The sequence below is a fragment of the Trichoderma aggressivum genome, assembly GCF_033847375.1.
Source record: "Trichoderma aggressivum f. europaeum strain CBS 100526 chromosome Unknown scaffold_005, whole genome shotgun sequence".
Taxonomy (NCBI): domain Eukaryota; kingdom Fungi; phylum Ascomycota; class Sordariomycetes; order Hypocreales; family Hypocreaceae; genus Trichoderma; species Trichoderma aggressivum.
In genome coordinates this window covers 749,865-766,508 of record NW_026946371.1, presented here as the reverse complement: position 1 = coordinate 766,508, position 16,644 = coordinate 749,865, and the positions used below count along the sequence as shown (strand labels likewise).

Sequence of the window (16,644 nt, the reverse complement as noted above, 5' to 3'; positions counted from 1 at the left end):
GGCGTCCATTAGATGTGGCTACATACCATAATGTAAATCTCGAAGCCGATGCAGAGTTAGAGCGTGCTCTGCAGCCAGACGAGAATCTCGACATCGCCCAAGACCGCTACCCCTTAATTCCGGGGCCTCAGATTGCAGATGAAGAAGTTTTCCCGGTAAAACGAGCCCAGTGTCCGAAAAGCGTAAGCTGTGATTCATGCCTACTAGTAAGTCCATCGCCTTTAAAGCCAAGATTAATATTAGAGTAACTGACCGTTGATATCAAGGAGCCGGTGTATGGACCGCGATATAACTGCCGAAACTGTGCCGATTATGATTTGTGTTTTAAATGCTTCCGGCATGCTAGACTGTTTCATGATGAAGGTCATCGTTTTGATTGGTATGATGAAGACGAAAATTTAGTAATGCAAAATATCAATCCCTGGTTGTGACGATACTAGTTGGAGGAAGTTATTTCAGAATGAGGAAGCAAAATCACTTGAACACATAATATTACATTGATGTCATTTTTCTATTCAAAAAATGGTGCTCCGAATGCCGAGCGATGCAAACTAATTCACAACATCGCGTAACTGAAATCACCGTCGCGTTACTTGTTACCCTCTTCCAAACGTGCCTAGTAACCTTCTTTAGAATAAAGGCAAATCTTGAAGTCCCAAGTACAACGCTAGTCATTAACGTATAGAGTAGAAAAAAGATAAACCCTATTTGGACTAATGGGGAGTGGATGGAACGAAACTATGGGCTCTGGTTGTCAAATCAAGTATAGGGGCTCGAGCAACCATACTCGAACGATCATATACCTAAGTGTTGAAATGTATAATCAATTGGCTTGCTTCCCTATTAGACTGGTCAGTCAGAGAGTCCCTTTTATAGTAATTACATCTAGTCCCCTGTTATTCGGCTTGTACAGATACTTTCACGGGTACTGTCCCTTTTCAGCGCGAAGAAGATTCTCTTGATTTAGATAAATTGGGATCTTGGGAAATTTATTCCACTTAATGAAGGGATTTAGGGACCAGACAGGTCAATCTTCACCAACTCGGACACTTGATCAACCATTGGTGCTGCCTCCCCAGCGTGCTCATTGTTCGTCCCAGAACATTCTTCATGCAGCAGATAGTCTCTAGTCTTACCACTGGCCATCTCAGAGTTTTTCGCGCTCTTTTTTGAAGGTATTATGATGTACAACGTCACAATAACAAGATGTGCGTCTCTAAAACTCCTCATCGCCTGGACTGCGGCGTTGTATGCAACCACGACTGGCGCATTGGTCCCTCATTCCTTTGCTATGTTCTGAACAAACCATCTAATAATTTCCTTTCTCAATCGGAGGCTCTGGAGGTATTCCTCGTGTTGATGATCCATATAAACTCGCACACGATCCAGGAACGAGCGTTTGCTGTCGTCTTCCTCTATGCCCAGGTACGCATCCAGAGTAGGAATCAAGGGACTTTGACCAGCAGTCGAACTACTAACCTTTGTTAGCATTTCTTCCGAGTTTTCGATCTCCTCCTTACCCTCCCAAACCCATTTCCAACCCCACTTGTCGGCATCAACCCCAACAAGCCATGGTCGAATGTCGTTGAAGAATATCTCGGGTCTAACTAGCTCCTTAGTAGTCATCAAGATACCTTTCAGCTCTTCGATGACTTTAGCTGTTTGCGTAAGATATGTTACAATGCGATCAACGTCGATGTTATTGCCAGCTTCGATCGCTTTGGTGGATAGTCTCAGTAACTCAGTTGCCTCAGCACCTTTGAGCTCCATTCGTATACCGACAAGATACATTCCAGCTTCGTCAGGAGTTCCCGTTAACGTGAGCTGAGACTGAACATTGTCACTCATTGGAACAGTGTCCTGACCGTGGAGGTCCTTGAGAGACCAATTTTGAAGATCATGATCGGAATACGTAATGAAAGGTGCGTGGTTCAGCCCGCCTGAGACACCAAGCAGAGGTACAGTAAGCGAACGAGGAATAGTAATGGACTCCGTTGAAGGAGTAGTGTGTGCGTAAAATTAAACCATAAAGGTAAGAACAAGATGTGCTCTTCTGAGCTCTCGTTCACATCTTCTCATGTTGTCAATCGACAATACTTGCATCTAAAGTGGAATTAGAACAGCACAACTTGACATAGCAGTAGGTTTTCCTACCTTATCGACCAACTTCCTCCATGCTGAAGCTTTTTCTTCCTCGATGAATTTCTGTGAGCCATCCAACGCTGCAAGTTGCTCAGCTGCCTTGAAACGTTGCGAAGTTGCGGCGTCCAAGGTTGCCTCCCATTCTTCCCATGCAGTAGGGGGTCTTGATAGTGGCATTTGGGGTGGCAGGAATCCCATTCGCCGATCCACTTGTAAATCTTGGTGCTGCCGTCGGCTGATTTGTACGGTGAGATTTGGGAAGATATTGTTCAAAACTCGGAACTTCAAAATTAAGGATTTCTTCAGAATTTATTTAGTTTGAGAATCATTAACAACATTGTAGACTTGTTTTCTGTTGCTCCAAACGGCTCATGTAAATATTGAACAACTGGGTACATTCGACATGATGGAGCATTCATCATTTGTCTACTCACAAAGTTATTGGTTAGCGCTTACCGTGGCCGCTCACTGTATCATTCCAAAAAGCAACTGGTATCTTCAACTGATTGAAGAATTAAACTTCACAGATATACTAAGACGCTAGTACAATGATTTGAAGTAATAAAATGTCAATAGTATCCGCTTACAGTAAGTTTCGATCCAGAAAAGCAGAGATACTATCCGAACTCCGGATTATATCCGAAACTCGAGTTCCATTACCTCCGTCATTTATTTCAAATACATCGTCATTAGCTCTCTTCACTCGTGAGAAGAGTTCGTCATCAGTTCAGTCTTTCTGAGAGGTAGTGGTTTACCCAAGCCTCTGTGTCTGCCGTTCTCCCAAAGTTCCGTAGGCCTTTTCTTCATAATTTCACCACGTGCAGGACTACGAGTTCCATCCGCATGCTATGTTACTGCTGTAGACCTCAGGGGTTGCAGTCTATCACGGCAGTTCCTACGCACAAGGTCTTCAGATAGCATACCCTGTTAAGCCTGTATGCGGCAGTTGTACTTGGCAAAAAGAGTTCCAAGTAGTTGGCCTATAAAAATAGTAGACATGTTCATTTACGAGTGAATCGAGATATGTTGCGATCATCTGCAAAAAGATAATTCTCCGATACTGGGAATCGAACCCAGGGCTGCTCGGATCTTCAACTAAAGTTGAGAGCGAGCGATGTTAGCCACTACACCATATCGGATATCAAGATGAAGCGAATTGTTGTCGCCTGACTCGTGGCAGGGTCGGGACATGAAGTAGACGATAACTCCTTGATTCTGATCATGTAAGTAATTTCTTGGGATTCTAGGGATAGCGAGACATCCTGCCGGTTGAGAGTCACAGTTCAATTAAAATAAGAAGAAACAACCATCTAGTATTTATGGTTTATGTGCATTGCTGTTGGGACTCAATCTCGAGGCAGGTTAGTTAATTTCATCTCACTGAACTGAACGAATGGCAGTGTTCCAGGATGGATGCTTGCATAAAATCATGTAGCAAAAGTCTTCAAACGCAATGGTTTCAACTCAAAGCATCCGAAAAGCCACACGGGTTCAAATCCATAACTAAATATCTGCATTGCGAACCCCATCAGCCAAACCTTGACACAACCTTTACTTCTTCTCTCAGCTGAGAATCCCATAAAATCCGCATCATACCTGTTTAAACCAAGCACGTCTGGTTGCCTCTGATGGACTTCTCCGGAGGCTCCTCCGGAGGCCGACTCTCAATTCTGATTACGATCCATATTCTCAACCTTCTTTCTGAGATATTCAATTTCGCCTTCGATATCCTTTTGCTGCAACGAGAGCATTGGGATGAGGGGGGTAAATAGAGGTGCATGCTTCAGCACCTTAGCTAGAAACTTTTCGTTCCGCTCATCCTCCATATAGCGCATATCGATCAAAAATCGGCTTATCATGAAAGTCTCTTGACCAAAACGATCTCGTAACTTTTCCTCACCGTTTGGCGCACCATCTTCAACATTTTCGCCGAGAATCCGGGAAATGGTTTGTGGCAGCCAGTTCCACAGGTAGGAATCCTGCTCTTTGCTTTCATCTTGCAAACTGTGGAGTTTTTCTTGGTCCAGTCTAGTTATTTCAAGGCACCTGTCTAGGATTTTAAGGACGTCGCATACCAATGGTCGTTCACCAGCATGCAGGGGAGACGATATTTGATCTGCTGCCTCCTTCCAAATGTAATGCTTTCGGGGTGCCTCAAGTATTTTCATCAAAAATCCATGTTCAAACTTCCCCAAGCGTGGGTTCGTCAGATCGTTTTCCAACACGTACAGAGTCCCATGATTGTCGACATGTGTTCTATAACGCTCGGCCCAAGACGAGTCCTTCTTCAACTCGTTGGCGACGAGCTCTTGCTGCTCAACAAGTTTCTGAATTTGGCGTCGCTGTGGGCTCATAGAGAAAGTCGTAATTTTAGCAAGTGCTTTTTGTGTATCATTGTTTACGAGACTTAAGACGTAATGGTAATCTTCAAGGAGCGGTGCATCGTATCTCTCATCAGTTGTAACTAGACCCTCAAGTCTAGACAGCTCCATAGATAATGTTTGGCGGCAGCTCTCCTCGTCCAAAGAACGAAGAGATAGCATGACGTTATACATCTTGGTAACTTCGTCTGCATAGGAACATTTTTTCGGGGGTTGGATTGCTTGTAACCGAATTGCCTGAGGGGACGATTTCATCAAACTCAGGACCATCATCAGAGAACTTAACAAACAAATTCTCATAAGCCACTTCTGGGCCCGTAGTGTCACGAGACTGCATACGCAGCGTCATCTCATTGTTGTCTGCCATGTAAACATTAGAACCTGCAATTGACCAGACTGAAGAGTGCTCACCAGCTGACATGTTTAGGGAAGCTCTGACGGAGTCTTAACCGTAGGAGTAATAGAAAGGCTTTCTGCTGTGCTGAGAAGATGAAAAGTGATTGAGATAAATGAAGATGAGAGAGCCAGAGAAGGGGTTTATATAGGAAAAAAGTGTAGGGGGGCGGAGGTGGGGGGAAAGAGAGAAACAAAGAAGAACGAAACAAAAAAAGAAAGAGACAAATGGAGACACAGCGAAAGGAACACAGAAAGGGGAGAAGCGGGACAAGGTGGAAACCGATAGAACATAGACATGTGAAATGAAGGTTATTGAGCATGTGCTCATGATGAAATTGCCACATGAAAAGGGACATAGACTAAGTTACGAAAACACAACAAAGTATCGTACATCGGCCGTGTCCGAAGACGTACCTACTTTGTCGCATACCTCCATTTCCACCAGCCCGTAGGCGTTGAAACTGTTAGTGTCCTTGTTTGACGGCAAAAGTATGGTAATTCAGACATCTATATAGAAGATCACTACATGCTTCAACTTGCGTAAATACAAATCTTCGAGCATCCGAGTATGATTGACGAAACAGTTCAGAATATTCGGTCATGCTTGGATATCCACAATTTCGCCAAACAATAATGATACATACAAGTTCAATAGCTGCTAAACCAACTGGCGCTTCATCATGATACAGTAAACTTCTTCCTAACCTCAACAAGACCAACCGCCGTCTTACTGATGACTGCCCACTTGGGCATGTACTGGTACAGCTCACGCAGCACTGGTATTGTCTTGTCGTCATTCATGTCGCTGTAGGCACACTTCACGGTCACCTCCAACTCGTCGTCACCCAGCAGGACGCGGCCGTTGTCGGTGAGCTCCAGCGTAAGGTCCCACGGCCCCTCCCACTCTCGTCGGAAGAGAGTAATGGTTCGCAATCCACCGCGCGGGATTGTACCAAATCGGCGGTCTGCAGGGGCTGCACCCTTGACTTCAAATCCAAATACCGGCAGAGAGAGGCTCAAAATGCACATCTTGGTATCTAAAGCATCTACCTTGAGATTTGCAGTCTTGCCGTCAAGTGACTTTGAGCTCGTCACAGTGATCAAGTCTTTCGGTTCTGTGCCATTAGCAAGATACGGTGGGAGAGATGACGCATCATACTCGCAGGCAGTGAGACCTGAACGTGTCGATGCTTTGCATTGAACCTCTTGGCCAGTAGCAGAGGGGATAGTTGAGACGACTGAGTGAACGTATTCCGAGATGCCCGACAAAGAAGCCACATTTGTTCCCGCATCCACGTCGATGACTTCTTGAAAGTACAATTTGTAGCGAGCGTTGTTGGAAAAGGGGAAAGCAGCAAGATTGTAGATGAATGTGACGACGAAGACGACGAAGAGAAACAGCGGCACGTGGTGAGTGATGCGGTGCATGAATGGTGTCAGAGGGAGCAGCAGTAAGATTGACATGATCCCGACCCCCATGATGGGAGGCAGGAGACTGCCACCATCGGCACCGTTCATGGCCATTGCAGAAGTCTGCACTAATCCTAGATTGCCCACCAAAATGACGTGGATAGGGGCGAGTAGGAGGAACTGGATGATCCAAGTCCAAGTTGGCAGTCGTCCAGACCACGACTGTTCGTGTTCGTACGGAGGGTAACTCTCTAGAGGCGAGGGAGCAGGTTGATCATATGTCTGAGCCGACCGTCGGTAGGTGCTGGCAAATGTCGGTTGGTCGCTCGACCCATAGCCTTGTTCCCCAGCTCTCAGCGGCGTCGTCTCTGTAGCACTCTCTGCCGCAGCATACCCTTGGTCATCTTGATCGTCTTCGTTTCCAGTGATGGTGTTATCGGAACTGGTAATTCGGGTGTGTTCTGGAGCTGCGTCGTCTTGATACTGGTTGGCGAATTCTTGCTTTCCTGGAAGAGCGAATTGCTCAACCAGCGAAATGAAGAGCGACACAAAGATGGCCGTGTGGAAGAATGCTGTAAAGTAGATGCCACCGATGTGCAGGCGGTCTTCAGCCAGGGCGGCAATGACTTGAACAATCCAAGAGAGGATAAACAGCCAAATGAGGGCAAACCCACGGTGGAGAGCAGTTGGCCGAACAAAATTGGCGCCTCTCACGATGAGCCAGAAGCTGCAGTAGAATAGAGATAACAATTGAGCCCAGCTAATAGTATGTCAGTTAAAAACAATCACAATGAGACACCAGGATAACTCACACTGCATATCCGCTGCTGTAGATGATGAGTGGGTTGACTTTGGCAACGAGGAGGACAGCACCAATTGTCAAACCGACGGCGAAGATGAGGGCCAAAGGATATCGGAAGAAGCCACGCCATCCGCTGAGAGCAATAGGGTCATCATGTATCTCGGAGTGTTCCAACTGAATGTCCTTTGCCCAGAAATAATATTTATCAGAACGAACGAGCAAAAACGTAGCAACGACAAGGACCAGGGGCGTCACGATGAGCAGCGTCAGCGACCACGCAAACAACCCTCTAAGCGGGAACGCCGACCATCCACTGCCATACCAATCAAAATAGACACCCTCGGTGGGCTTGCCGGTCTGAGCCAGGTTTTTATCGCCGTCCCGGCGATCGCCGCTGAAGACTGTCCCAGTAACCTCGGAGAATCTCTCTGTAGAAGCTAGGGCGGCGGACAGCATGTGCCAAATGCTGCGGACAGAAGTGTGACGAGCATCGTCATCCTCGGTGTGATAGCGTGAGCGAGGATGATAAAAGGCAATGTCCATGCCTCGCTGTCCAAAGTTTGGCGCGAATACTTCAAAATCCGTTCCGCTCTTGATGACTCCTCGTTCGAACGCGTTTGCCGCAACAACGGATCCAAAAGGATGGGGGCTCTTGGAGTACACCTTGGCAGCTTCAAGATCGGTGGTTCTGAAAAGCATGGCACGGCCTCCGGCTCCAGCTCCCTCCAAGTTGACAAAGGTATGGCAAAACTTGAGAAGTGGGCTGTAGCCAAACGCACGAGCTCCCAAGAGACCGTCTTCCTCCGCGTTGTTGAAAAGAAGCACAACACCATGCTTCGGCTGGTGTCCCTCGGTGGTGAAGTAGCTCAGTATCTGCAACATGCTTACGCAGGACACGCCGTCATCAGTGGCGCCATATCCGGTTGACACACTGAAAATGTTAGCATACTGATAATTAAGTCCAATCGACCAAGGAGAAATCGCATATGGACTTACGAGTCGAAATGGCAGTTGACAAGGACACCACCGGACTGGCTGTACTTTGCAGCGCCAGCCTGGGAGGCCCACCAATCACCCTCGGGGTCTTCTTTGCCGTGAATATAGACATAAAAGTTGTCACCCTCGAAATAGTAGCCTTGCCACGTCTTTGGTCCGCCCTTGGTGCTTTGTAGCAGTGAGTCGACGGTCCAAGTCACGTTCGAAATGCGGTCATCGAAGATTGTGGCACCCGGTGCTCGCTTGGCTCTCGGCGCGTCAAGGGTATCTCTAACGGCAGGTTGTTCGAACCTATGATGTCTGTCAGCAATCTGAAGAAAACGACTCCTGGGTATCCTCGGTAGACAAACTTGTCGTCCCAGATTACTCCTCCGGTCGTCTCAGTCTTGTAAGGAACGCCATTCCGATCCAAGATAATTTGAGAGCGTTTGAGCAAGTATTCGCGGACTTCAGCATTCGCGCGGCTGTTGTACGGATGGTACTGTTTCGTGATGGTTTGCAGATCGAACCACGCTTCGCTCAGATTCAATCCTTGCTTGAGAGAGTGACTGGATGGAACAGGCGGCACCACTTCGTGGACGTAAATCAGCGGTATGGTGACGGCAAGGTAGATGGCCGTCGTCCAGAAGGTCACGGGCCCCGGACTGAAGCTGAACGGATTGAGGAACTTCATGACGATTTCGCGACCGAGTGATGACAAGGGCGCAAACCGGTGAGCAGCGCCCCAATCGTGGAACGACGCAAGACGAGCGCGAAGAGCTGCAGCTCGGCGACTGGATGAGGTCTAGCGGCGCAAGCGATGGAATTGGACGATGTCAGAGTTGTTGTTGAAGGGCGTAGAGGTTAAGAATAAGAATAATGGGAATCAGGTCGCATGCGTCATCCCTTGTCCAGCGCCTCTCGAGACGCTCAGCGTTGGAAGTGGGAGAACAAAGGAAGAAGAAGAAGAAAAGGGCTGGCTGGCTGGTGATGCACAAAGATGCAAGATTAGAGTACGGGTACAGGATCAATGCATCATGGATCAATGGAATGTGATAAGGCAAGGTACCGGCCATAGTGTGGGGTGTCATGTGCAGCTCAGCGCAGCAGCGCTAGAACAGTAGCCAGTGGGAGCGCTGCGGCCGACAAAAGTCCCGCTACCACCCGCTGTAGCTCCCCGTAGCTGCCCGCAGCTGCCCGCTGGAGCTCCTATGGGGTCATGGCTGACGTCAACTTGAACCATCTCACCTCGGCTTTTTTGCGCTAGCTGGGTGACATTTGGGGCTGGAGATGCATTCAACCGCAACGCATCAACCAGCGTTGGACTGTGGAATTGATATCCTCATTGGGTTGACTTCTTCTGAATCGACATCTACAAGTTAAAACTGCCTTTGAATGGTGGTTTACAGTCACCAATAATAAACCTTGTACTCAGATTCTGCCCATTATATCTGATTCAATCCTGCGAATACCACCATTTTTGCATGATGATATTGATACAGCTACCACTTCAACAAGCAGTAGAATAGGGTATCATTTTCGTGGATTTCGAGGTATCCAATATAGATTTACGAGGCTCTAGGCCTATACCACTAGTCAGAAAAGTCCTCGTTGGGGGGCTCTCTGCCAAAGGGGTGGTTGAACTTAAGGAGTCCATTGAGGCCGCCAACCCATGGATCATCATCCTCTGTTCGTATCACGCACGGGACGCCGCCGTGCCACTCCTCGCCAGGCCCTGCTCGCCCAACGAATTCGCCTTCAACGTGAATCTCCGACCCGGGTGAGACACCGGCACATCGTCGACCGTCGATGCTGAGATCTAGTTCGCGACCTCTGTTCTTGGGGCTCATCCGAAGCGTCACCTTTGTGTCCAATGGTAGCACGAGGGATCGGAAGCTGAGACTGCAAGGACTGATGGGGGTAATGAGCAGCGACTTCACCAGTGGATGCACAATAGGCCCTCCAGCGCTTAGACTATAAGCGGTTGAACCGGTAGGGGTGCTGATGAGGATGCCGTCGGCCGTCGTTTCAGTAAGAAAATGGCCGTTTTGGTAGATGTCAATGATGGCCAGGTGCGGGTGCGAGCCACGGTGGACTGAGATTTCGTTGATGGCGCGCAGGGGAGGCGATATCTCTTTTGGAGAAGCAATCCCCGACTTTGGCTGGCTTGCCAAAGTATTGGAGACTTGGTGGTTGATGTTGTTACCGGCCCGGTCAAAGATGTCGGCCTTGATTCGGTGCCGCAGCAAGACTCGAGATGCTCTGTTCATTCCCATGCTCTTGCCTTTGACCCTCTCCCAGCCCTCGCCAGAGGTTCTGCTCGTGTCCATGCCATCATCTCTTCTTCTTGGTACCGCTGCATTGCGCCCCGCGCTGACGTCGCTCCCGCTCATGTACATTTCCCTCCACGCCTTCTTGTGCTCTGCAAAATTCCATTCCCCTAGAAATCCCAAGGTGCCCATACTAAAAGACAAGATTGGGGGAACGGATCCGTGTAGCTTGAATAAGCTTGCAGCACGCAAAACGGTGCCATCGCCGCCAAAGGTCGCAATAGCATCGATCTTGTCGGCAATGCTGGTGCCGTTGTCGACGACAAAGATGGGGAAGTCGAGCTCTTGTTGGATCGGTACGGCAACGCGGGCTTCAATGACAATGTTGACTTCGGGATAGTCGCTTCGGATGTGCTTTGCAAACTGGACGACAGACTCGGTCACCTCGGGAGAGTAGAGCTTCTGCACCAGCAGCAGATTGCGGGGAGGCCGTGGCCAGTTGAGCGACAACAAGGACGATCCGGGCTTGGAAATCTGAAGATATCGGGGATGCGTCCGTTCTGGAAGCTCTGTAACACTGCGCGACTGTGCGGGACTCGGGGGATGCGTGGTGGACAGGTGCCGCTGATTAGAGGCCATCGACGGCAGCCGAGCTGGCCGAGCTTGAGCAAGTTGGCGCCATGGTCCTCGGAGAGCTCGAAAGTATGTAGACATGGCTTGGGATCAAGAGGTGCTTATCATGTTGGCAGCGCAACAAGGAGAAATCAGCTAGACTTGGTGATGGCAGAGTCGTGAGCCAGGCTCTTTTGCAGCAGAGCAAAGATACATGTAACTTCCATGATGATGGAGCTCTGCTGTGGATGAAGTTCTTAGCGTTGCAGCGAGCAGATGTCTAGCAAAAGACAAATTTATTCATATAGAGGAGACGTATTGCTGTAGCGTGGATCTACCCAACTATCCGGTTTGATGCTACCGTTTGGTGCTTGTACAATCCAGCAGCTCATGACGACATTTCTCCAATACTCGTCTTTTTATATCAAATTGGATGTCAAACGTTCGTGCGCCTGATCATTCATGCCAAGCAATTTGTGAGGGTTGCTCTGTAAGTACGTCAGGCTGCATAATGTACAGGCAGTTAGGCGCATAGAGTGATCCATTAGTGCTATGGAAGGGAGTTGAGGCTGAGATTGAATCCTGCAGCGTCCTCGGTTGCGCTGGGCTGAATGCTAGGCTGAATATGCACTCAATCTGTCGAGTTGAACGAGTTCATGCATGATTATACATGCATTGTTCGTCATGTTTTATCTACATGTACTAGGCAACATGTAGGCATACAAAGCTGTGTTGCCTCGTAAGTGTCCGTAGACACATCTGCAGGTACACATCCATGGATATTTAATCTCAACTCCCCATTTACTCCTCGTCACTTACATATCGTGCAATAAATTCTTTACTTGTTTCATCCCTTGCATATCTCATTGCAATTTTGCATCGCCATACCTCGTCATGAGCTACCAATTATGCGACCAGTGCCAAAGACTTGAACTTGGCGTTGACATGTTCAAGATTGGCGGCGGCAGCAATTGCAGCACCTCATCACAATCTTTGCGGCCAAGTAACGGAAGTCCTTTTTTTGCCACCTTGAAAACAATCGAGGCGAGAGCATCCGAGTGCTCGCTTTGCAAAATCATCGCTGCTGCTATTCCTCCTGAAGTTCGTTCCGAGGTCAAGGCCAGAAACACAACCTGCCGCCTGGTGTGGGAACTGGACGGTCGCGATTCTCTTGATCCCTCAAGCAGAAAACGAACTCGGCGACTGAGAATTCGATGGAACCAAGAGCGCCTCAAAGCTTATGAGGCATATCTCGTACTCGCTGCACCTGCGACCTACGATGAATCTAACCTGGACTATCCTCTTCTGTTGAATGAAGAAACACAGTTCTTGGGTCGACGCATTGGGCCGGTCGTCAATAAGAGAAACTTGATTAGAGAGTTCCTTAGACTTTGCGAGAACAACCATGATGAGCGCTGCACTGGAAAGCTCGGTATTGAAGACCCCTTTGCTGAGACGCTCAAGCAGTCATATTTCGGAGTTATCGATATCCAGAACCAGAATTTGGTTCCGTTGCCTTATACAAACAACAAAGATTATCTCTCGTTTCAACCATACGCGACAGTGAGCTATGTATGGGGCAACATTCGAGATCACAGAACAACTTTGAGCAACATACAAGACCGATTAAAGTCTGGGGGTTTGGCAGCAACCATCGACGCACTACCTGTGGCACTTAAACAGAGTATTGAGCTGATTGAGAACTTGGGTATCCGCTACATATGGATTGACTCTCTCTGCATAATTCAGGACAGTAGTCATTCCTGGAACTTGAACTCTCGCACAATGCACCTAAGTAGGACTCAACCCTTCCATCTTTGAGGAAATATTCTTACAATCTGCAGTTTATGGCAACTCTACACTGACTATTTGTGCCGCGGATGGCGCCAGTGCTGAAGTAGGCCTAAGGGCTATTGACAAGAACCATTCGGTAGAGCAGAATATTGGACAAGTCGCCCGTGACGTCCATCTCGTCTTGCATCAGTCGCCAGAATCCAACATAGAAGACTCTGTGGTAAGCACCCTCGGATCGACAAGAACTTGTCAATCGCTTACTTTGAGTAGTGGAACCGGCGTGCTTGGACATTTCAAGAGCGTCTCCTCTCTAGAAGATGCCTCATATTCACCAAGGGTCAGGTCTATTTCCAGTGCAGAAGTACTGGAATGTCGGAAGACATATTTGTCGACAAAACCGGCCAGGGTTGGTCTCTGGATCTCACTGGAGCGCCTTTGCAGACACTAACGCAGCTGAGGCAGAGAGCCCTATGGTTCTATGCAAACTGTGTCAGTTTATACACAAAGAGGGAGCTTTTTGAGCCATTTGACATCCTTGCAGCGTTCAATGGGATGTGCAAGCTCATCGAAGGAACATTGAGATCACCCTTCACATTCGGACTGCCAACCTCACACTTTGATTTCGCTCTTCTTTGGCAGCCTGTTGGCAAATCGTCTGTACTCCACAAACCCATTTCGAAAGATGAAAAGTATCAGAATATGAAGTTCCCAAGCTGGTCATGGTGTGGCTGGAAAACCGAGGGTGTGTTATATAACCGGCAAATGATTGAAGGATGCTTGTCAGACGTTCGTGCCTGGCTGAGGGATCATACTTGGATTGACTGGCATATTCGAGACGGTTATGGAACGCCGCAGCGAATTTGGGACAACGCCTGGGCAAAAGAAGATCGAAGCACTGAGGAAAGATGGAGAGGATACCGCGGCAACGACAACGACGGCTACAGACGGACCAGAGACAGGAATCCAAGCCGCAGCCGCAGCCGTAGTCGGGACAGCAGCAACATTGTCAACGGAGCCATGGTCAGGGTCGTTAACAGAAACAGAAGTGGGAGCGGAAGCGAAAGTGGAAGTGGAAGCAGGAGTATGAGCAGGAGCAGCAGGGATGCCAGCGAAGCTTCGCATCCTCAAATCTGGGCATCAGTGAAACAAAAATCGAGAAGTCGCACCAACAGAGCATTTCTCAATCGGATTCCGACTTCTCGGCCTCCTCCAGAGTTTCTGAGACCTGCGTATGATCGTCACCACGACTACGATATTCGCCGCGACAGGGACTACAGGCCCCCAGCTATTGATCCTTTTGGTCGTCCATTGGAGGATTCTGCCAGAGCCCACGTCAAGAATCCAACAAAGCCTACCTTTGCACTTACATTGCCTGAATACCCTTTCCATGTCCCAGCAGCTGAGTCGAAGTGTCGGACCGGGGATCACAGAGAATTTCCCGATTTGCCCATTTTGCAATTCTTTACTTGGTCAAACAAATTGCGCATTACGATCAAAGAATCTGATGCTACCACTGACATGAAGAAAGAAAAGCTTCCCAACGGCACCCCACCACCATCAGGCGCACAAGGCATTTCCAGCCAAGGACCTCTCAGTCAATGCTACATCCTAGACCGACGAGGTGACCGCTGCGGTTCCATCATGGTTGACTCGGAATGGCTGGCAAAAGAATCTTTGCCGCGTCAATGCCGGTTCATTGCCATTTCAGAGGCCAAGTCATTTACAACGGAAGAAATGCCCGAGTGGACGTATTACATTCCCAAAGAGAGGGTTGAGTCTGAGTGGGATATATACTTCGTTTTGCTTATTGAGTATCATGCCCAGGAAGGTCTTTGGAGAAGAGTTGCTCTTGGAAAGGTGTTTAAAACGGCATTTACTCATGACGAAGACACGTGGAGGGAAATTTTGTTGGGTTAGATAATATGTAGTTGCATGGCGATAGCAATGTCAATTCTATTCACTCTGTGGCCCCTTTGCATCAACTCTACTGCTTGTACCACCCCCGGATTTTCGTCTATTTACCCAACCAACTCCATTTAAGAACAATAAGAATAAAAATGCAGCCAAATAACAAAAAACTGTTCCGAATTGCCTCATTTCGGGCTAGCTGGCGCTGAATCGGCTCCGTCCTCCGCGGTATTGTATGAAGAAGGAGGGCCATCATCATCAAATGACGGGCTGGGAGAATTCAGATTCTGAATTTTCTCACCCATATCATCATTCAATATCTGAAAGCTCGTAAACTGTGTAGCAGACGACTGCGTTACTCCGGTATATGAACCAAAGCTGGTTGGCACGGAGTAATGATGGTCGTCTTCTTCACTGTCGTAATTCGGCATAGGACTGGTCGGACAATCCACGTAATGGCTGCTGCCGCTGTTAAAGTAGTCTTCGTTACTCCCAATGTTCTATTTCAGCAACAGCTGATAGCACCTTCTTACCTTTCGCTATCATACGAATCATCCCTAACGAATGGTGCCTCATAAGCTAATGCACTGGGAAACTCGTCAGCGCCACCACAATGATGTTGAGTGATCCTGTGCTGCTTCGTACCTCATATTATGTAATTCTTTCTTTGGCCAGTATTGATGTAAATATCTGGTGAGCCCAGAGACTTTGCCAGTTTTGGGTAGCGGTCTAGGTGGACGATGTGGGACGAGCCTCATGAACATTTCCGGATTACCGTAGGAAGCAGGTACCATCTGTATTATCTGCTTCAAAACCGATTGTAATGGAATGACGTATAGCTCTTGAAAGTGATTGATCCCAATTATATAGCCATAAAGCTTGCTCGTAACGTAATCTATGACAAGGGCTCCACTGTCTCCAACAGATATTTCGCCTGTGCCATGCATGCCATTAGCAGCGATAGTAGCAAGAAGATTGCAAAGCCATACTTTGGTCTATAAGGGAAACAGTCCAAACTTTGCATAGGGAGCTAAGCTTGTCGGAATTGGCAATGAATGAGGGTATGCTGTTAATAGTGCCGAAGAGCGGGCCCCGAGATGTCATGACTGCCACGCGCCGTTCTTGATAACCCGAGCCAGGGATATCATGTAGCGCTAAACGGGGTCTTTCTGCCTTCCACTGGTCGCTCTTTTTAATCTCTATCAACGCCCAATCGAGATTGAGAGAGTTGTCCCATTCAGGTTCCCGAGATCGACCCCAGACTCGGTCGGGGCTGATAGGAGCTCTGTCTCCAGAATTTCGACCAAGGCCACTGGATAGGTCTTGTGTGTGTTGTGGGAGATCCCGTTGCTGTTCGGTGGCTTGTGGCGGTTGATTTTCTCTATGCATCTCATTCTGGGTCATTTTAGTATCTTTGCGATCAATATGCAGCTTGACACTCTGAGCTCCTCGCAGATAACGTCTCTCAATGATGCTATTATAGCTCTTTGCAATGTAGCCGAACCTGTCAAGTCTCAGTGTGTTGCTTTTCGCCGATTTTATCACGAGATGACACACACTGATGAGCAAACTGGCGACATTTCGGTGTACAGTGGCAATCCAGGGCTAACATCTCACACCGCTGCCCTTCAGGCCGTTGACGTACTAAAGTCTCTATGCAATGAAGCATCTGGATTGGAAGCGTTTCAACAGGCTGCTTTTCCGGATTGCTCACCTAAAGAAAGAGAAGTGGCGGCAAGGATCACCGCCCGATTAGCTTTCATGATCGACCCATCGTCAAGAGATATCTACTCAATGCTATACAGAATCGAGAATGAGGATGCTTACCCTGTCAAATGGTTGCCAAAGCAGACATTTATCCAGTTTTTTTATGCTGCTTTTCCAACCGAGTTGGTGGATTGTTGGTCTAGTAATACGGATTGCATGAGCCTGACAGCATCGAGATTGCGAAAGA

The 16,644-nt window shown here is 48.1% G+C and overlaps 5 protein-coding genes across 5 annotated transcripts; 1 reads left to right on the top strand and 4 right to left on the bottom strand.

Annotated features, from left to right (window-relative positions):
- Positions 1-1,278: 1,278 nt before the first annotated feature.
- Positions 1,279-2,340, bottom strand: Triagg1_2147 (uncharacterized protein; the record flags this gene model as incomplete). Its single annotated transcript, XM_062896296.1, has 2 exons — positions 1,279-1,989; positions 2,155-2,340. 2 exons carry the CDS (start codon positions 2,338-2,340, stop codon positions 1,279-1,281), a joined length of 897 nt encoding a protein of 298 aa, XP_062759003.1.
- A 1,466-nt stretch (positions 2,341-3,806) lies between these two features.
- On the bottom strand, positions 3,807-4,697 carry Triagg1_2146 (uncharacterized protein; the record flags this gene model as incomplete). Its single annotated transcript, XM_062896295.1, has 1 exon — positions 3,807-4,697. One exon carries the CDS (start codon positions 4,695-4,697, stop codon positions 3,807-3,809), a length of 891 nt encoding a protein of 296 aa, XP_062759002.1.
- Positions 4,698-5,597: 900 nt separating this feature from the next.
- On the bottom strand, positions 5,598-8,800 carry Triagg1_2145 (uncharacterized protein; the record flags this gene model as incomplete). Its single annotated transcript, XM_062896294.1, has 4 exons — positions 5,598-7,089; positions 7,142-8,062; positions 8,128-8,418; positions 8,478-8,800. The coding sequence occupies 4 exons, from the start codon at positions 8,798-8,800 to the stop codon at positions 5,598-5,600; spliced, it is 3,027 nt and encodes a 1,008-aa protein (XP_062759001.1).
- Positions 8,801-9,698: 898 nt separating this feature from the next.
- Triagg1_2144 (uncharacterized protein) lies at positions 9,699-11,015 on the bottom strand (the record flags this gene model as incomplete). Its single annotated transcript, XM_062896293.1, has 1 exon — positions 9,699-11,015. The coding sequence occupies one exon, from the start codon at positions 11,013-11,015 to the stop codon at positions 9,699-9,701; it is 1,317 nt and encodes a 438-aa protein (XP_062759000.1).
- An 867-nt stretch (positions 11,016-11,882) lies between these two features.
- Positions 11,883-14,699, top strand: Triagg1_2143 (uncharacterized protein; the record flags this gene model as incomplete). Its single annotated transcript, XM_062896292.1, has 3 exons — positions 11,883-12,783; positions 12,833-13,002; positions 13,053-14,699. 3 exons carry the CDS (start codon positions 11,883-11,885, stop codon positions 14,697-14,699), a joined length of 2,718 nt encoding a protein of 905 aa, XP_062758999.1.
- Between the last annotated feature and the right edge of the window lie 1,945 nt (positions 14,700-16,644).